Raw genomic sequence first — 22,204 nt, forward strand, 5'->3', positions numbered from 1 at the left:
TGTGGCTGTGCTTTATTCGGTTTGCACATAACAGACCTTGAGATTTTCTTGCATATGAGCAGGTAAGCTGAGGCACTGGGGCTGTGGTTTATCTGCGTCATATGAAACCTTCATCAGAATGATCAGGACACTCTGTACCTCTGAGGATCGGAGCTCTTTCTGCTCGACCACAATGCAGTGTTGTTGATACAGCCGCATTCTTTCATTCCCCCCTTCCCACTAATTTAGGGATTTTGGGGCATGGAGGAGGTTGTTCCCTCCCTACATCTCTAGGAAAACCTGTCATAGCTCTCGCCACCTCCTACCTCCGTCTCCCAGATGCCGACTGAAGTCTTTAAGCCTGGGATCATTCCAGCTCAACTTGAACGTCTTGTGTGGACTTAATTCCGGGTGAGCGGTGGACATGCAGCTACACAAGGTTTGGTAGGTACTGTTTTCTATATTTTTGGTATAAATCTGACCAAGGACACCAGTCTTGTTGATCCAAGCTTTGTCTTCAACCTAAGAAAAGTAACACTAGTTGTCTTTGTGCAAGTTTTACAGCCATATGGTAAATTGTTGCACTGCTTTTTCCCTTAGAGTTTCTGTGCAGCAAGAAGTTGGTGTAATTGTTCACAAATGTTCCCTGAATGGATCAAAGGCAGACTTTCCGCTGTGAAGTACAGTCTTGTGATGCTGTTTAAGAAAATCCATGACACTTTGAGTTACGCTGCTCTTGCTTAATTTCAAAAGCCAAAGTATGCAACAGCAACTCAGTTTGCAGTGAGTGCAAAGTAAATACTTTAGTAAAGCAGCTGTGAGATAAATCAGTGTTTGGCTTTAGTGGTTGTGATGTGGATTTATTAGTCATCTGTTAACATCCAGCATGGGCTGTTCTCGATGTAAACTCTGCAGCCCCCATAAACTGACTGTAGCTTATCTGTTCAGCGTGGAAGTGAGTAAACACAGAGTTGATAGTGTGGGTCACAGGTTCATGAACAGGTGGAATGATTGCATGAGTGCTAAAAGGTATTTTTACCTTTATATGTCTGAGATAAGTCGAAATTTATTGATGGACAATGATAAATCTTGTTAAAACAGCTGAAGGTTAAAGTGTGATAGGACACGGATGAAGCACACAAAAAAAGTTAATCACATGATAGAAAAAAGACGTTCTTCTGTGGCTCTTCAATAAGAATACACAACACTTGTAGAGGATTGAAGTAGGAGGCCTTTTAAAATCACACCACGAAATACGCCTTGTCACATTGCTTTTTCGTTGTCATTTTATTACTCCATGAAAATATGTAACTTTGCCCTCCCCACGATAAACATTCCCACTCCGGCTCTCGGTTGGCAAAGAGGAACGTGCACGTGATTTTTTCGGATTATATTTCTTATTGACTTGGTCTAAAGTGACTGTAAGAGGATTTATTTGAAAGACTGATGATTAAAATGCATTCGCTGATTGATTTCACAGACATCTGAATTACCTTCCACTGCTGAAATGGGAAAGAATAGCCTTTATAACCTGCTGTATGAAAATTAGATTTCTATTCAACATTGTTTATAAGTTAGTACCAACAAACAAGCCCAGCCTTGTATGTTATAAAGCTTTTCCGTCATTAAAATGTAACACATTGTGTGATTTTGAAGCTTTACGCTGTAATGACAGCAGTACCAATTAAAAAAAACACAGTACATGTTTTATAGTGTAAAAAGATCCCATATGAATGTGACAGGTAAGGCAAATTAAGGAAGAAACAAACACCGTATAAAAGCTGTATTTCATTAAATCTGTATTCTTTCTAATATCCTGCAGGGGGCAACTCCTCTGTTTGCTAAAGTAAATCAGGTAACCTAGAAGTCTATGAGGATATATTGTTTTTATGACTCCAGTATATGTTTTTAAGTCTTATTAAACATCACAAATTAAGGTCCCAACTGCAGTCAGCTTGCTGTTTCTCCATCAGCACCTTTTCTTTGGCGCCTAAGAGGCACTGCTCCATTTCTCTGCCGCTAAAAAGGTATTCCGTTAATAACACAAGAAATAAGCTTTGAAAGAGATATAGACAATAATAATTTGAGTGCATTATTGTTATGTGGCAATTACTGTTCTGTAAAAAAAATCATCTTACAAATTATAATCTTTCTACATGCTGCTGTGTCTTCCAGCCTGAGCTTCTGTTCCTTTTTTTTTATAGTCTACAACTATAAGTCAGTCTTTCAAAAACAGTTGGCTTTTAGTTCATTTTTGTTGCATGGGAAAAGCTCAGACATTTGAGAGCACGCTTTCTACGCCAGCTCAAAGAATAACTCTCTGTGCTGGCCTGCAGTATTGCATTCCAGTGTTTGTTCCTCATGTTCTCTACCTGTAGGTTGTTGAGTTCACACACCACTGACTGCAGTGGGTCTTTGCATACTCAAGGAACACACTGATCTTTTAAATCAATTTATTCTACAAGTGAATTTATGAATGAAGTAAGCGGGGTAAGCGTTTATCATGGTTTCCCCTCTCTTGGTCTATAAACATAAAAGCTGCCACATTTTATTGTTTTAGCATTTCACTCCTAAAGAAGCTGAATCATCATGATGTGGATGTTATCATAGCTTTGAACTCACCTTATAATGAGTGTTACAAGCTATCATTACAATGGGCCATGGATTATTATTAACCATCAGTTACAGAAATTGAATAGAAAAATTGTGTATGTTTCTGTTCTGTGTACTGTTTGTTTGTATATGTGTCTTTTTGGCTGCTGTTACAACCAAATTTCCCCTTGTGGGACAATTAAAGGATTTTTCTATTCTATTCTATTCTATTCTTATGTCATTCTTATGTCATTCTTAATTAGATGTGTGTGAGCAAACCGAAGACACAGCTCTGTGTATGTTTAACTGGAGGAGGATACACTTGATCTTTGTTAACACTTCACATCCAAACTAAACTAAGTTAAATAACACAAGCAGAAAGAGTGGCAAGTTCAGACTAAAATTTAGTAGCTCAACATGAACAATAGCATCTTAAATAATGATGGTTTAATACACACTTAACACCATGACTCGTTTTCAATCACTTAGTAGCTTTTATGACTGATTGGAAAGTTAGTCATTATGGCCTAGGTCAGCTCTTCTAAAGTGTAAGCAGATAAAATTGGCTCGGATGTCATCCTGTAATGGGTATCAAATTTAAGTCAAAGTCCAAGTAATAAGTGAAACTTTCACACACAGCACTGATGTATTTCTTCGAATACAAAAACAAAAATATTAACCTTCAACTTAAAATATAAACCTCCTCTGAAGAATTTCCTGTTATCATAGTGTTATAATGGTATGATAGATTCCAAGAAATGGTACTTTCTGTATGCAAAACTCCATTCAGCCATCCATTTCTCTTTAAACTTATCCAATTTAGCGTTGCAGTGTGCTACAGCCTATCTTAGCTCTCACAGGCCAAAAGCTGGGCTACAAACTGGACTAACTGCCAGGCTGTCACAGGGCTAACACATAGAGAACTGCAGGAGGGAGCCAGAGTTTACATGTATAAGCATGAAAATGCCACACAAAAGGCCCAAGCTGGCTGGTGGATTCAAACCCAGGTGACAACGCTAATCACCACACTCCTATCCAACTGCCTTTATTAAAAAAAGATGCGATTAAAAATCATTATAAATAAATGTAAAACACTATATGACAACCTCATATATGGATATAAAATACTATGGTATAAATAGAGAATGAAAAGCCTTCTTAACACAGACAAAGTCATGAGACATTTAACACATCTGTCACGGCGGGGTACGTCGGTGTGTTTTGTTGCACGGACCCAAAAACAGACACAAAAGGCGAGCCTTTATTCTGGCCAAACACATGAACTAAACCAAAAACGAGACCAAGTCTACACGAAGATAAACAGACAAGTTCGTATGACATGAACTAAAAATATGACTTAAACTATGACTTTGACTGTGACTAAAACTGTGACTATGACTAGATAACATGAAGGGAAACAGGCAGACGTCCTGACAACAAACAGTAAGAGACAAAGGACTTAAATACGCACACATTAGGTGATATGGGGAAGTGGAGACACATGAGGAAACAGCTGACTAGAATGAACATAATGACGCACAGAAAAATGTAAACCTAAAAACAATGCACATGGAAACCAGACTTTCGAAATAAACAGGTAACATGACGAGACGCAGACATGACACGAACTTGACAACATTGACCATGCAGACATAAAACAAGACATGTAAGACGCACTCAGCAACAAGGGGAACTTTAACACAGGGGTGAAGACCCAAGGGAATCTAAATGAACAAAGAAGTACAACTGAGGAACCAAAAGGACTAAAAATAAACAATGAATATAAAAAAACCAAGAAAACTCAAAGCGCTAGGTTACACAACCCAGGATTGTGACAACTTCATGATGGTCCTGTGTTTTAGGACCCTGTGATAAGCAGTCACATGCACACGCTGTCAGACAGGAAGGAAAATCGAGACCGTTCATTATGAAATAAATAACTACATGGTCAAGGTTTTGGTTGGGTACGTCATAAGTGACACAGAGTGCTTTGACTTCAGGTTGTATTCTGTTTGTTTGTTCGCTAGCAGATATAACTAAACTCAATTTCACCGAAGATACCAATAATGTGAGAAGATTCTGAAAGAAAATGGTCTCTTTTCTATCTCTTTACTGTTTAACTGGTAAACAAGGTATTATTACTTCTATTGCCAGTTGTGATGTCTAAATAGTATGGAGGTGATATTGTTACATTACTCTCTTTCATTTCCCCACAAGTCAAAACCTGGTGAAGCAGACAGAACTAATATAAAGATCTTATATTTACTTTCATTTATAACTGTTACCCTGTTACACTTTATGAGCTGTTGTTCCAAGACTCCATAAAACTGGGGATACAAAGTGTTCCATGGAAAGAATCAGCTGTAAATATTGAGAAATTATTGATAACAGGTTCATTGGAGTGTTTTTATGATGTCATGGCATATCTACCGGTGTAGAGGTGAAGACAGTCCAGTCTCCTACTGTTAAATATTAATGACACAAATGGAAATGAATTAATGACAAAGTGAAGTGGGAATGGTTACTACATGGAAATATATATATGGAATGCTTAAAGCCAAAATGGACAGTCCAATATTAAAAAGGAGCTCAAATAAATACCTGAGGCATCCTTTAATATACTGCAAGTACCAGTTAATACTGTTTCTTTTTTTTCCTCCTGTGTTTCCAGTCTTTGTGCTAAACTTGGCCTACCTATAGGTTTGTTCCCTGCACGCACATAAGGACACGGGGTAACGGAGATTTTGAAGCCACTTGGCCCGGCCTGTAGAGGACTTAGCACGATCCTGTCGAGAACTGACAATATATCTACTTACTTTAGCATTTTAGCAACACATTTTGTGTTTTGTGTAACATACTTTTCAGTCTTCTTTTAACCCTGTTTTAATTATTGTGCAGTTCTTGCTTCATATAAGGGTAAATGTCACTTTTTGCACTGTATACATTTTGTGTTCTTTGTCTTTGTTTTCTCTCCTGTCCTCTTTGTATTGTTTTAGGCTGTTTTCTGTAAAGCATCTTGTGACTCTTGTCTGTGAAAAAAAATTGTTTCTTTGTTTGCTAACTGGCCACTGGCCCAATTTCATGTTTACTGTACACACATGAGCATTGTGTCAGTTTCTTTACCGCTTGAAAAGAAAGTGAACAAGCATATTTACCAAAATGCTTTTGAATTTAGATCATTATAAGGCAAGATTACAGTCTTTGGAAGTGTAGGATAATATTCATAGAGGTTGTGACAGAAAAAAAAATCCTTTTTCAGCAAAGACGTCACAAAAGGTCATGGCGATAAGACAGGATTCTGTGGATTTGTGGTGAAGAAAAGCAAGAATGTGGACAGTGAGCTGCAACTTCCTGAGCTAAAGTTAAGGTGGTGTTGGGAAGGAGTAGGTTTGTGTGATTATAGGCCTGAAAGACAGGATGATATGAATAAATGACATATGGTGAAAACAACTCATTGGAAAGGCATTCTTGTTTACAAAGAGGCTAAATGACTAAGACTTTTGCAGGTAGTGCAGGAAAACCTGTTGGTTGCCTGATAAAAATACAGAGAATTCAGAGTGAAGAGTTGAACCATTTGATGCAAATAATGTAGGGAGATAGGATGCACTGGTCTGCATGCAGAGTGCTTTATGATACTGATGAGGCAAGGAAGAGACATAGCTGGAAGGTAATCTAACAGAACAAGCTGAACTGGATTGGCAGCTATGAAGTGTTCTTTGTCACGTCAAAAGGAATAACAAGAACTGCGATGACACTTTTGATCTCAGCAACGGCTTTTGGTAAAATTAGAAAGAATTCAGAGTCGAAGCTGGACGCATGCTGCTACTTCCTAACCAAACAGGAGTTAACTAGAAGGAATACAGGAGCTACACGTCTCATTGTGTGTAGGTGAAGTTTTAAAAATAACAAGAACTTCTTCTCATTATCTCTGACTCATTTAAAATATCACTGCTAGAGTTTTAGGCATACATGACTGCAATTTTGGTTACAAAAACAAAAAGGTCAATTTTGGGTAATGTCTGAAATTTGGAATGACAGAAGAACCCCAATTGGGTACTACCTGGATTCAGGTAGAAGTTGGATTTGTGGGCTTTTTTCTAGGGTTGGTACTTGACTGGATCACCTTTCCATTTTCTGACCATAGACAGTAGACAGGTTAAAAGCTGGACGTAGCCATGGTGATATTACCCACTGGTCTAATTTTTGCTTTTTGAACATGTATTGTTATCTTTTTGGCCACTGCCACATTTTGTAGCCATAACTTACCTTGTATGGATGAAAGAGTGGTGTTATTTGTCATATACATTTAGCAAGCTGCATTTATAAACTGTATGGGTGCAAGGCACAGACAGATATTGGTCTAATAAGTACTATGGGCTCTTTAAACACTAGAATTTTATTCAAACTGAAGCAAAAATTTCTTAGGCGGTCTTTAACTTGCAGCAAATGATGATATCAGTCAGGTAATCCATTAACAACAGAGTGAAAAGGTCCAGTTTAATTAATCAGCTTCAAGTGATACCCACAAGAACTGCAGTTTTTCCCCACTTGCACACTGGCTTCATTTTTTATCTTCAGAGGTTGACAGAGATTGACTTTGACCCAAACTACCCCAACCATCAATTACAGCAGACCGTTCCTCCCTTTTCCTCCCGTCCTGTTTTCTCCAGCTCGGTGATCGAATAGCACTGATGTTTTGAAAGTGTGGGAAAGCGGAAGAGACTCAGAAAATAGAACAGGAATAGTTTGAATTCACCCACAGAAAAGCTAAAGGCACTCAAAAGATGAGCTCCAGCTTAATGCTTCATTATTCAGCATCATGCCTTTGTGACAATATTTACCCCCAATATTTCTCAGATGATTTTTTTTTTTAACGTTATAGTACCACTGACCAGTTACGTTGTGATACATAAAGTTGTTTTTCATTGATTGATCGACTTGTGATGCTGAAACGTTTTTGTTTTGCATGAGACCAGCGCCTAACACCAAAGCCAAGAAGTCTGAGTAACAACACCTTCAACCCTTAGGTGTCTTTTTCAGTGTTTAATCCGCTGCCTGCAGGATGAGAAATAATGATACATGTTTTTCAAGTAGTACTACTGAGAACTGTTTTATGAGCCCCATGTTGTTATGAGCCACCTTTATGGAATGTAATTATGAATTTAAAAGTAAAATGTTTTTTTTACAGATTTTTTTTTGTTCACACAAAGTGAAGTGCTGTTTGGAGACCAGTTTGGAAGTCTGGTTTTATAATGAATCACAGAAATGGAATGATTTATTAATGTTACATAATTCTATCAAAACAGTAACTATGAAGCTACATGGCTTGTTAAGCATCCCTGACAACTTATTACAAAAAATAGAGATGCCAAGTTATAGATTAAATGGCTGAGGTTTTCTTGTTTTTCCTCTTTTTTTTCGGCAGGTGCCATGTAAATAGCTCACCCATTAACTGAGAAGGAGGAGTTCTGCTGTGCTGACATAAACAGACTGAGATCCCTCTGATTCCTGCATTAACCTTCTGATCAGACATGGGGAAAGTCTACTACATAAGTAAAAATGTGGGCCTCGGGATGTTTGTACTTGCGATCTGTGGACTGGCTACAATTATAGCTCTTTCTGTTGCCTACGACAAGGAAAAGTCCAAGAATCAAGGTAACGTAGGAGATGGAGAATCAGATAGCACCAGTACAACTACACCCAGCACCACCCCTGACACCCCAAAGGAACCCTGGGACCACTACAGACTTCCAGATTCCCTCATCCCCGTCTCTTACAATGTGACCCTGTGGCCACGACTGAAGCCCAATGCAGAGGGCTTGTACATCTTCACTGGACATTCAACAGTAATTTTTAACTGTGTGAAAGAAACAGACCTCATCATCATCCACTCCAAAAAACTCAACTTTACTACCTTCTTTGGGCATCATGCTAAACTGAGCAGCCAGGATGACACCCCAGTGCCCACTATACTGAATTCTTGGCTTGTGAAGAAAACTGAGTTTCTGGTTATTCAGCTAGGCAGCAGATTATCCGCGGGAGCATCCTATTCACTTTACACAGAATTTCTCGGGGAGCTGGCAGATGACCTGGAGGGCTTTTACAGGAGTGAATATATTGAGGATGGCGTAAAGAAGTAAGACTTGTCAACACATTCTTATTCCAGGGTGTCAAATACTGCTGTTCTATCAGATGCTGGTGGTGAGATATTGGGTTCTTTTTGGAGAGCAAATATGTCAGCGTTAGGAGGTTGCAATCACAGAGCTGTCAGACAGGTAACCACTGTTAGCTTTATGTTTTGAACCTGTTCTCTGCTCATGGTTTTACTCACTAGCTATGTTTCAAGGTCAAGATTAAGGTCATATTTGTTATTTAACATGCACTTTTCTATTATCGCAAGAATTTCTACTCCTTCCAGTGGACGGGTCAGATTTGAGTGAAAGTTGCAGAATGAGTATGTGGAAGTCATATTTGTCATTCTCAGTAGATTGCAGTTTTCATCACTTTGTGCAATACAGCCAGTCAATCAAAAGAATACATATCACTTTCTTTTTGTACTTCACACAATACAGTAACTTGTGAATTATGATTGTTAGCTGGATGAATGACTGCATTATTGATATTCTGATTTATTTAATATGTGATGATTTGTGTCTAATATTTAGTGAATGACATGCAAACAGCAAAGGAGACTGTGTATAATTTCAAGATGCCAGTGTCTGTGATAAAGCCGCAGTATTATTTGCTTAATGTTTCTCTTGGTCAGTTTTTGAAGGCTTTTGGTTTGTTGGTGAATGTTTTGCATTAATGTTTATTTCCAATGTTTTGCAGAGTTGTTGCTACCTCACAAATGCAGGCAACCTATGCCAGGAAAAGCTTTCCTTGCTTTGACGAACCAGCCATGAAAGCAGTCTTTACTGTCACAATCATTCACTCACGAGACACTGTGGCTCTGTCCAATGGCAAGGAAAAGGGTTCGTTGGATAAACAAAATCATTTCAGTTTTTTATTTTTTTCAGTCCAAATGGAAACTGTAAAATGGAAAAACAAGCTCAAAATGAGAATAGATATCATGTTGTAAGTAGTAGGTATTGTAACTGCTTCATAAACCGGTGGCTGTAGAAAAGCCAATGACTGTTTTCTACAGTCATTGGTTGTAACTAATCAAACACCTTGTCCAAGTTATTAAAGTAAATAAGCAACTAAACACTGTTAATGCTAACAGAGTGTTTAATATTTTTCTCTGCCTGCACAGAAACGTCAGAGACTGTCATTGACGGTGTGGATGTCAAAATTACAACATTTGAGCCCACGCGGAAAATGTCAACATATCTACTGGCATTTATCGTCAGCGACTTTGTTTCCATTGAGTCAAACCAAAATGATTTATTGGTAAGAAACCTGGATTACATATTCACTTAAATCACCAGTGAAGCCAGGATCCAAAAAAAATTCCCCAGCTCATGTTTTCCCAAATATGATCTTGGAAAATTAAAATGCGCATGAAATGGTAAGGAGCACCATTTATTTTGGACTCAAAGATTTAAATAATTTTTTGCAGATTCGAATCTGGGCTCGGAGAAAAGCAATAGATGATGGGCAGGGGAACTATGCTCTCAATGTTACAGGACCCATCCTGAGGTTTTATGAGCATTACTACAACACATCATACCCTCTCTCCAAGTCAGGTAGACCATTTTGCTGTGACATATAACAGATATATGATTAATTAACATTATTATAAATTATTTCATTTCAATGATCTCCCTGAGCACAGCATTTTATAACCCTTCGTCTCCACAGATCAGATCGCTTTGCCCGACTTCAATGCTGGAGCAATGGAGAACTGGGGTCTGGTCACATACAGGGAAACGGCCCTGCTCTATGACCCCATCCTTTCCTCCACTGGAAACAAAGAGAGGGTCTCAACTGTGATTTCCCACGAACTCGCACACATGGTATAGCATTGTTTTTTTTTTAACCCAGACGGTCACTTTTCTCAAAGCTTTAGATAACACAAACTAATCGTGGCGATCGTGGCTCAAGAGTTGGCAGTTCGTCTTGTAATTGGAAGGTTGCCGGTTCGAGCCCCGGCTTGGACAGTCTCGGTCGTTGTGTCCTTGGGCAAGACACTTCACCTACCGCCTACTGGTGTTGGCCAGAGGGGCCGATGGCGCGATATGGCAGCCTCGCTTCTGTCAGTCTGCCCCAGGGCAGCTGTAGTTTGCCTCCACCAGTGTGTGAATGAATAGTGGAATTCTTAAGCGCTTTGAGGGTCTCGAAAAGCACTATATAAACGCAATCCATTATTATTAAAGCAACATTAGATTATGAAATGAACTTGATTTCATAATCTAGTCTCCCTCCTTCACTCATCAAGTACTGTAAAAATAAATGTACTTGTGTTACTCCCTTTTGCAAAAGCAGATGACAAATCATGACAGTGGAGTAATTTCACCCTGCTCTCGACACATAATAACAGATGTGAAATCCTGTGGTTTGAAATAGTTTAATTCCCTGCTGATTCGGTTATTGTGTTGCTTGGATGTGACTGATAGTGCTAATGTTGGCCAAAGTCTAAGTTCATGGAAACGTTAATTCCCTGGTCATGGCAGAACTGCTCATCTGTTTACTCCTCATGTGTTTATTTAGTGGTTTGGAAATCTGGTAACTCTGCGATGGTGGAATGACTTGTGGTTAAACGAGGGGTTTGCATCATATGTGGAGTACCTCGGAGTCGACTACGCCGAGCCCACCTGGAACATTGTAAGAGACATGCTTGCATCTCCACAGACAGCAAAGTTCATTGCAGTTCTTAACAGATGTGCACTTTTGTGTCACAGATCAGTAACCTTTCACAGATGTTGTTGGCTTATAAAACCTACCCTGGTTCTCTTTCTCTGCTTGGCTGCAGAAAGATCACATCATCCTTTATGATGTTCAGAAGGTGTTTGCTGTGGATGCCTTGGCCTTCTCTCACCCACTGTCACGTGGAGAAGAGGAAGTCACTGAGCCCGCTCAGATCAGTGAAATGTTCAGCACTATCTCTTACAGCAAGGTCTGCTCGTCTGATAATTTTACACAATATTTTATGCAAGTTGATTCACAGAAATAAAGTATATATTCTACAATTTCACCCACATTTGCAGACAATATAGCCAGATTTGAAGCCCATATGATTTTAAACTGTCATGTTTATTTAATTATATTACTTTGTATTCAGCTAATTTGCAGTAAAAGGCTCAGTTTTCCCAGTTTACTCAGGCTTCCTGCGTCTGTGTGATTCACATCACACCATCAGGACAGCACCTCGTTTTAATGTTTGCTTTGGGATTTGTGGAAAATCCCTTTCCGTTATGAGAAATTCAAGCTCACCAAATTCTGGCGGTTTGTTTTTCCAAGGGTGCAGCAGTGCTAAGGATGCTGTCAGAGTTTCTCACCGAGCCTGTGTTTGCTAGAGGACTCAGTGTGAGTATATCGTCACTTCATCTCTGCTGCCATAATGTGTATACGACTGTCAGCAGACTTGGAATTAATGATGCTATGTCTGTGGTTATTTAAGCCAAAAAGTTTCCTTGTAAATTCACACTATTTTCCTTTCCTGGTGATCGCATCATATGATCCTCTTCTCCTTTTTGTGTCTTCAGTCTTACCTGAACACATTCGCTTTTGGTAACACTGTATATACAGACCTGTGGGATCACCTCCAACAGGTTAGTTAACCTGCCTGACTTCACTGGTATTGTGTTTTTTGGGTGTGTGTGTGTGTAATTATCTTAATTTCCTGCTACACGTGTGTGTGTGTGTGTGTGTGTGTGTGTGTGTGTGTGTGTGTGTTGTCAGGCAGTTGAAAACACACCAGGAATACATATCCCACACTCTGTCGAAAAAATCATGAACCACTGGACTCTCCAGATGGGCTACCCAGTGGTCACTATTGATACCCGGACAGGAAGTATCACACAGAAACACTTCCTGTTGGATCCAGACTCTACAGTGGACAGACCCTCTCAGTTCAAGTAGGAAACTGTTTAACCTTGTGGTGCAAGTTCCACACAGATGAGAAATGAAGGGATTTAGGCTGCACTTACACATGTGTGCTTTAGGCTCCTGTTTCTCATTCACTTTGAAGGGGCTGATGTCGCGTGTTGCTGACATGAGATGTGACTCTGATTTGTTTGTGTTGCTTCTGCTGAAGTTGATCTTTTTCAGACAGCAGCCAATAAGAATCTGATGTATTAATCCAGTGTAGCCACTAGCAGTGAAATCGTAATATGGAAATGACAAACAATAAATTATCTTTATTCTTTTCCCGTTATGTTTTTTCTGTCTAGTTACACCTGGTATGTCCCTATCAAATGGATGAAGACAGGTGTGGAGCAGCCACAATACTGGCTCCTTCAAAAAACAGGTCCACTCATATTAACATTCATGGTGCTGTATTAGTTCTGCATACAGACTAAAAAAAACCAAGACATTTCCTGCTAGATTAGTTGGTTCAACCACAGCTCATTAAATTAATTAAATCTGCTGCGTGTTATTCTTTTCCTTTTTTTAACTAGACACTCACATTCCGATGAGAGTGTCAGGAGAGGACTGGGTACTCGCAAACACAAACGTATCCGGATACTTCAGGGTGAACTACGATCCTGATAACTGGGACCGTCTCCTTTCCCTGCTCAACACCAACCACCAGGTGAGTCACAAGCCATTTCCTGTTTGTGCTTTATGTCCACATTTAGATGGTATGACAACTAAAGACTGTACAACGGCTATTCAAACAACCAAAACTGGATGGGATAGGTGCATATATTTGTGTCAGAGAACCTTTTAAATAAAAATAAAACCAAACTACACTAAAATAATAAAACAAAGTTGTTTTTTTTTAAGAAACATATTTACTCCAACTATATCTATGAACTTCCCCTAGTTTCTGTTACCTATGTTCAAGGTCGGTTTTTGCTGGATTGGGTCAGTGACAAAGACTCTCTGCTGTGACTGGTTATTATACTCTTAGCTATATCTTACACTTTCCCGACAATAGCACTGCAGCCCTGAACTTTTACAGATACCAACTGATAAAGGTCTGGGCACTCTTGAACCAGTATTAGCCGGTTTTCAACCTGCCCCTGGGTCAAATTCTGTGTGTCATCTTATTGCACTGATATGAAAATAGCACAATTGTGTATTTAACAGTATCAAGTGAGAATCACGTGTGCTGCCTCCTGTTAAGGCTCTCCAGACTCCTTTGCCTGAAGCAAACACAGTATTATCAGTAGTATGAATGTACTTCAAGGTTATTTTTTCCTGCTATCCTTCATGTGAGAAAGGATAATTTGGAAGATATCTGGATCTATGTCTTATGAATTTGACTGAGGTTCGTGTGTTTAAATGGCTTAAGGTAGACGGCACCAGACTAGGCAAAGAATCTTAAAAACACAATAACTGCACAAAAACTCCAAGTTAAAAGTTAAAGTCTTAGCAGAAAAAAAAACCCTGGTACAATCTATAAATTTTTGCCAAATTTACACACTGAGCTGTAGACAATTTGAACTGCTTTCAGTATGTGTAACTCATGTTTTTGACTAAATTTTTACTTTGAGTGCACCGATCAAAGTTTGCCGTGGAAGACAAGACAAGAGCTGAGTTTGTTACGTTTCAGAAATGTATCAGCTGTCAAATGTTCATATTTGCTGCTTTTTCTGTCAGTTATTTGAGCTCTGAGACTACACTCACTGGCCACTTTGTTGAGCACACCCGTTCTGCACGATAATGCAACTATCAGATCCACAGCCACATGGGATTAACTCTTTGCATTTAGGTATGGTGGAAATAGAACCGAGCACCTAAATGGGGAAAAAAGGCGATTTAAGTGATTTTGAGAATGGCATTGTGACACACGACCCAGAGATGGACACTTCTGCGTTTGACAGTTCAACAGTGCTTTATTTACAATTCTGATTTCCCCTGCGGTTTCTGGCTCCTGCCCCGGATGCAGCCACTCCATCACTCCCGTTGTCCCTCTCGTTCCTTCTCACTGCAAGACATAAGAAAAGTCTCTCCTCATCAATTCAGTTCCAGGCACCTATTCCTTCCCGCCTCCGCGCCGCCCTGTGAGGTCACTGCGTCTCCCCTCCTCTGCAGCAGGCCAAAAACCACGCCCCCACCAAAGGCATGCTTGTTGGTTTCAGTTGGGCTGGTCTGAGTGTTTCAGAAACTGGTGATCTACTGGGATTTTCCCACACAACCATCTCTATGATTTACAGAGAATGGTCAGAAAGAGAAAATATTCAGTGAGCGGTAGTTCTCTGGGTGAAAATGCCTTGCTGATACTAGAGGGTGATGTCCAGGCTGCTTTGAGATCGAAAAATAACAGAAGAGCATCTCTGAATACACACAAAACACATTGAACCTTGAAACAGATGGGCTAAAGAAGCAGAAGACCAAACTTGGTACCGCTACCATCAATTAGGAACAGGAAACCGAGGCTACTATTTGCACCAAAATTGGACAAAAATGTTTTTTTGATCTGAGTCTTAATTTCTGCTACAGTATTCAGATGGTAGGGACAGAATTTGTGATGAACAACATGAAAGCATGGATCATGCTGCCTTGGATCAACAGTTCAGACTGGTGCTGGTGGTATGAGCTTGTGGTGGTGTGAGGGATTTTTTCTTGGCACATTTTGGGCCCATTAGAAGCAACCAAGCGTTATTGAAATGCCACAGCTTACCTGAGTATTGCTGCTGACAATGTCTATCCATCTCCTCATGGCTCCTTTCTGCAGTATAGGACACCAATTTACAAAGCTGAGATCATCTCAAATTGATTTCTTTAACATGACAATGAGTTCATAGTACTTTTTAGGTCGGTACCCAAGCGTCTAGGGTGTAAAATCACAATTAGTCACAATCTAAGTCATCCAGGCTACCCTTCAGTGGCAAAGCAATTTGAAAAACCAAGCAGTCAAGTCAACAATCTCACTTTTAGCTACCAGGCAACCTTTGTGAATGCCTTTTCAGTTGCTGGAGTGCAAAACAAACAAACGCATGAGAACAGAGAGTCCTTCCAGCTGATCTGATAAAGCCCAAGGTTTCAGAGCTTTAACTGACAGAAATATGTTGGCTTTGTTCAATGGCATTTTTCATATTGCATTTTCAGTGTATTACATTTCATAATTTTAAATGTTAAATTAAATTGTTTTGTCTTATACTCTTTGTTGCCTTTGTATGTGACTTTTTTTTTCTTTCAGGCTGTATCAATCATCAACAGGGCACAGATTATCGATGATGCATTCAATTTAGCAAGGTAAAGAAAAATAAATCTTAAGTTAAAGTATTAAACGGATATATGTTAAAAAGCATTCATTTCTCTTTCCCCAGAGCCAAAATAATCAGCACGACACTGGCTCTGAGAACTACCAAATACCTGTCCAAAGAGCGAGACTACATCCCCTGGGAGTCAGCTTTGAGAAACCTCAACTACTATATTCTCATGTTTGACCGCAATGAAGTCTACGGAGTTTTGCAGGTTAGCCCTACTTTAGTTTACATGCTAATTATTATTCTTGCCTATTGTGAGTGTTTAAAGTAAAATAGTCAAGTGACAGGAAAAAAACTAACTCTAACTCTTATTTTAGGCATACCTTAAGAAACAAATACAACCTCTATTTGAGCATTTCAAGACAATTACATCTAACTGGACCAGAGTACCTACAGGACACACTGACCAGTAAGGGCTCTTTTAAACACAGATTTTTGATATAAAATCAAAAAGTTAAGATTTTGTATATATTGTCTGTCTCTGTAAACTTTTTTTTCTCAGGTATAATCAGATAAATGCTATTGGGATAGCATGCAGTGCGGGAGTGGAAGGCTGCAGGGAGCTTATAAAAAGCTGGTACAGAGAGTGGATGAAAAATCCAAATCGCAACCCGTGAGTACAAAGTAGTTTCAATCTGTTCTTTTGAGCCTATGAAAGTTCTCATACAGGTTTAAGGCTTTTATATCCGTCTTTTAGTAAACAGTCTATGGTCAGAATATGTGAGTTTTTGGAAATTGTTAGAAATCTAGGCAGTGACAGGTGTTTTTAGGGTTAGGCGGTTATGATGCAGCTCATAACCAGCAACATGAAGTGGAGATTGACACCACAGACTTTAGAAACAAGAGCTGTAATTCAAATTAATGCATCTTCTTAGCTACAAATCCAGCAGATCATGACATGCAAGAAGATATGTCACTCCCATGCCAACCTCAGGCATGCCACACTGACAATTTGCAAGTAAGTCCAAAGACTCTTGCACTGCCCACTGCAAGAGCAGTAAGGAATTTAGAGGGGTGTGAGAACGAATATTTTTATCATCTGTCATAATTCAGACCTCTTAAATTTGACTGCTGAACTGTTAACTAGCTAGCGACCTATATGCCAAGTATGTCTGTGTGTGTGCATTCAGAGAAACAGAGAGGAGAGGGAGAGGAGTGAGCTAGTGTTCTAGGATTCATTGCATAATCTTCTTTATGTTCACCAGGATCCATCCCAACTTGAAAAGCACAGTTTATTGCTACTCCATAGCATTTGGTGGTGTGGCGGAGTGGGACTTTGCGTGGAGCATGTTCAAGAATGCTACTCTGGCATCTGAAGCTTCCAGGCTCAGGTCCGCACTGGCCTGCAGCAAAATACCTTGGCTTTTAAACAGGTGTGTTGTGGAAGTACAGTAATGTATTAGCAGTGTAAATGCTTTTCAAAGAAGCTAAACTGGTTGTTTATTCAGAATGAAACTCAATAATATATTGAGTATTTGAACACAGAGAAAGAGCAATTATAGCAATTACCTCTTAATGACAGAACCATTAAAAACAGTAAATCTAACACTGTGAACTGGTTCTGAAGAGATTCACATCACAGCAGAAGAACAAGTGCTTTCCAGATTGGCTTGTACTCTATTTACCACCCATCATGGTGCTATCTAAACAGTACTATTTTAATTATATCCTCGCAAACAAATAAATCCTGCTTGTGGACGCTGGCCACCAAACGTGTTTTTATCTTGTCTGGGATGAGTTTGTTTTTATGCAGTCCCATAAACTCATCAACAAATGCACGGTAATTCATTTTTAATCAGTTTGTCAGTTCAAGCAGTAAGCAAGTGAGGGGGTTACACTCCCTAAGGACCCCTTTCCAAATAATGATGGTGGCCAGGCAAATTAAAGAAAGCCTGTAGCAGCCCCCCCACGCCCCCAAGATATTAAGCTGTGTGTTATTGCCTATAAATATGTTATAATGTTGTTAAATATTAAGGTGGTCACAATTCTAAAAAATAGTTCCCATGTACCATTAATGCTACTTTATCTCCTGGTCTCTGGTTGTTGATTCCCTCCTTTCTAGTTTAGTGCTGCATAAATAAAACTGAATTAAACTGAGCAATATCTATAGCAGGCATTATAAATCGTGCAGTCACAACTTTGAATGATCTCAGAAATTTTCCATTTTCCCTCGGAAATAATTGTTGTATGTGGGTATTTTGTTGACCCAGGTATCTGGAGTACACACTAGACCCAACTAAGATCCGTAAGCAAGACGCCACCTCTACCATCCAGAATATTGCCCGAAATGTTGTGGGGATGCCGCTAGCATGGAACTTCGTCAAAGCTAGATGGAGTTACATCTTCCAACAGTGAGAGCTCTCTCCTTTTGTTTCTAAATAGTCAGTACTCTAAAGGTTATCATTAAAGACAGAAAAGAATTTTAAAAGCTGAATCCACAGTCAGATTTAAGTAGTAATCACATTTCTTTAGGTGCAAATCCTGCTGGGTTTTTTTTTTTTCACTTACTTGCTCAGTTTGAGTTTTCAAGCATGACTACCTACCTATTCATAATTCCTTCTGCTGAACTACAGCTTTTTTTCCTTTTCTTTTTTTAGATATGGAAAAGGATCATTTTCCTTCTCTAATCTTGTCAGTGGAATCACACAGAGATTCTCTACAGAGTATGAGTTACAGGAGGTATGGAGCCAACAAAACCACAACCACACAGAAAAACACAGAATTTCCCTTTGGGCATATGGGAGAAAATAAATACAACGATTGCTAAAATTCTGATTTTGTCTGTTTGTATTTGCTTCCCTCTCCAGCTTAAAAGATTCAAAGAAGAAAATCTCAGTGTTGGCTTTGGTTCTGCCACCATGGCCCTAGAGCAGGCCATAGAGAAAACAACGGCTAACATCAAGTGGGTGACAGAAAACAAAGCTGAAGTGCAGCAGTGGTTTGCTCAGGAGTCCACGTGAGAACACCAAAAGCCACCACAGTCCTTTTTTCAGTACTGACAGTGATATGTAATTAATGGAAATCACTATAATCATCGGAAACAACAAAAGCCTTTTCTCTTGACAAATGCACAAGGACTGTTTAACTGTTGTCACACAATAGCCCACTTAACATCAGCTTTAGTGCAAGGGAAGGGAAGAGACCAAGACAGTGTGTTCGTTTTCTACATATTTTACATTTTTTAAGTTGATGCTTATCATGATTTATACTATTACCTAAGGCAGTAAATTTGATGTAGAGCAGTAGTGGCAGAGATTAATGGCAGCAATTCTACAAGTGGTTAAAATCTGTTGACGACAGCTGTTTTCATGCATGTGCTTGAACTTTCCTAGACACACAGAGGTGCATGGGAGAAATGTCTGATGTGGTGGGATCAGACATTAAACAGTCTCTATCCTGCCAACTTCCTAGTACAAAGTGCATATGATGGGCGGTTGAAGCCATGCTAGAATTATACTTATAATAGTTCACTGAATTACAGCAAGTGCTGACCACTAAACACAATAAAGTATTTCCAGAAGTAAGAGCACATCTAAAGTTGTGTACTTCCTGTCACCTGTGAGAAAGGACAGCTTTAGAAAAATGACCTCATTCACAAAATTTTAATTTTATATTGCTCAACATCATTTGATCATTTGCTTCCATCATGTGACATCATGTGTCACACCAACACTGTCCTCCTCATTCACTGCATCCATAAACCTCCTCTATGCTTTTCTTCTTCTCCTGCTGCTTAGCAGCTCTATATTCGACATCCTTTGTCCAATATATCCATTATCCCTCCTCTGTACATGCCCAAACCATCTCAGCCTTCCTTCTCTAACTTTACAACACCAACCAAAAATAAATGGTCATAGAAAGAATAGTACCTGTGGACACCTTTTAGGTGAAGGGTTTCAGGCATGGCTCCCTGGGAGGAGACTTGCGAACACCTTGGTGGCCCTCCTGAAGAGCTGGAGGAGGGGCCTGGGGGTTTATGCTTCAGCAGCTACACTGTAACCGCAGACCCATCTGAAATTCTATAGCCTAACCTATGTCATAACTGGATGTGCATCTTCCCAGAAATGTAACTACACATCAGGCTGATGCAGCTCACAGCTATTGAGATTGTCCAGTTCAGCACGATTCCTCCCATGCATTTCTGGCTACTTTTCCACTACAGTTTTTGAATTTATCAGCGAAAGAATAACGTGTCAATACAAGAAATAATGATCATAGCACCAATGTAAGGGCTCACAAACTTCAGCAAATTGTTGCAGGGAGATTGCTAAAACTATCGGAATGGACGTGAAGGTAGGTCCAAAGAAGTGGTTACGTTTGCCTCAGAAACAAAGAGTGAGGGGAAAAAGTCCCAGTATTTTATTAATATCTATAGGCTGGCAGATAGGACCACAAAAGTAAATGTCAGCACCTACAAACTGTTTCAGGGATAATCATTTTATTAATCAAGTTTAATTTTTTTAAACCATCATCATTCTCAAGAAGACATTTTGGACAGGTGTGGGTTTTCTAATTTCCTCCTCAGATACTGTTGTTTTATTTTCCTTAGTTGCCAAATTCATCAGCTTCTTTGCTTTCCTTACAACACCTTCATGCCTCCTCCATGATTCCCATTGAGATAAACAATTTTCTTCCTTACAAAGAGAGGTGACAACATGCAGATAACAAACACAAACCCATCAGTTTAAAATCATTCTGATTCTTCAGATGTTTCCCCACACTCGTGTTTATCAATAAGAATCACTTATCCTGATTCATAACCCAGTCAGACCTGTCTAACAATCAGGCAAAGATCTCTTACCTGGATCTGATTCATGAAGATGTGTGATGAGGGCGCCCTCAGTTACTGTGCTCCTGTTCTTTGGAACAAGCCGGCTGCTGACCTGAGATCAGTTATATCTGCGCAGACATTCAAAAACAAACTCCAAATCTCTTTGTTCACACAGGCTTACACTCAGTAACTAAGCATGTTTTTATCTTCTGTGTTAAGCACACTGAGCTTACATATATACATATTTTCCAAAGTTCATGTGTGAAAACAGCTTGCCTTTAATCCAAACTTCATGTCACATTTCAAACTGATTCGTATGAATAAAGTTGGATTTGTACCTATTGTTGGTGTGTTTATTGCAAACAGGCAGTAACTATAGATTCACCTTTTCTTCCCATCATTGTTTACTGACATTTTCTGCAGCTTTTAAGTTTTTAGTTATAGTGGATGGGTTTACATTTAGAATAATAGTACATGTTGTTTTACACAATTTGGCTTTTTTAAACTTAATTGTTAAATTTTTAATCACCTGCCAAATCAAAATAAAAGATCTGCAAACCCTAAAGAGTTAACATAGATGAATGGAGTCATTTTTCCCCAATGAGCAGTGACAGGTTAAAAACTTTCCCATAAAATATCTCAGTAGCAACATAATAGATCATAAGAAGGGTTGATTTCACTTGGATGAACTTTCCCTGTCAGGACCATCTCACTGCAGGTCTAATCCTGACTATACAAGCTTGTAGTTTTAGCTGCAGGAATGTAATCAGATGGAAAACAGAGTCTGTGATCAGAGTCTTTTCCGATATATTTTTAAAAGGAATCATCTGCCGGCTGCCTGAAATGCTTTTGTTCCTTTTTCTGTGTAATTACAGTCTTACTGGAAGCCTCATCATCTGTAAAAACATATACGGGATAAATAAATCTAATAAGTCATTCTTGTTTCTACTCGTTTGAAACAGATGTTACACTTCAAGGTGAAAAGATGAGCTGATGAAAGTTTTTAAAAATATGTTTAACATCAACACTAAGGTTAATAAAAATATTATTCACCTTCCTTTTACACTCTATTGACTTTTTGCAATGACGGCGAAGCTGCTGATATTCAATTTAATTTAATTAATTTAATTTCTTACTTATCTTAGCTTACTTTTAATTACAACAAACAAAAGAACAGGACAAATTAGGACAAGAGCGGATCAAACAATGCATGCAAATAATGACAACAACAATGACAATAATTATAATGATAATAATCATTATCATCTTCTTCTCAAAGTCATGGTCGTCATATGATCATCTCGGCCACCCCCAACGCGGTGTATTCCTGCATCTGTAATGTAGTGCACATTGAAATCTACACAATAAAGATGGAAATACAGATGAAAAATCGTATTAATAATACGATTTATATAGGTATTCCTCTATCATGGAATACCTGGAACACAGGTGTGCTGGAGAAATGCCAGTAAAACTAACATTATCCTTATCATCAAGACAAGACACAACAAGTCCAGAAGTATCTGCAGTTCTAGCTTTA

General features: G+C 39.0%; 1 protein-coding gene across 1 annotated transcript; it reads left to right on the forward strand.

Annotated features, from left to right (window-relative positions):
- The first annotated feature begins 152 nt into the window (after window positions 1–152).
- anpepa (alanyl (membrane) aminopeptidase a) lies at window positions 153–21,006 on the forward strand. Its single transcript, XM_003437689.5, has 21 exons — window positions 153–423; window positions 7,997–8,707; window positions 9,403–9,545; window positions 9,827–9,963; window positions 10,133–10,259; window positions 10,375–10,529; window positions 11,224–11,337; window positions 11,486–11,629; window positions 11,974–12,039; window positions 12,219–12,284; window positions 12,415–12,590; window positions 12,906–12,982; window positions 13,134–13,267; window positions 15,824–15,879; window positions 15,954–16,101; window positions 16,211–16,302; window positions 16,396–16,506; window positions 17,099–17,266; window positions 18,104–18,244; window positions 18,491–18,572; window positions 18,701–21,006. Exons 2-21 carry the CDS (start codon window positions 8,103–8,105, stop codon window positions 18,851–18,853), a joined length of 2,895 nt encoding a protein of 964 aa, XP_003437737.1. The 5' UTR covers window positions 153–423; window positions 7,997–8,102; the 3' UTR covers window positions 18,854–21,006.
- Window positions 21,007–22,204: the final 1,198 nt, after the last annotated feature.

The sequence above is a fragment of the Oreochromis niloticus genome, linkage group LG1, assembly GCF_001858045.2.
Source record: "Oreochromis niloticus isolate F11D_XX linkage group LG1, O_niloticus_UMD_NMBU, whole genome shotgun sequence".
NCBI lineage: Eukaryota > Metazoa > Chordata > Actinopteri > Cichliformes > Cichlidae > Oreochromis > Oreochromis niloticus.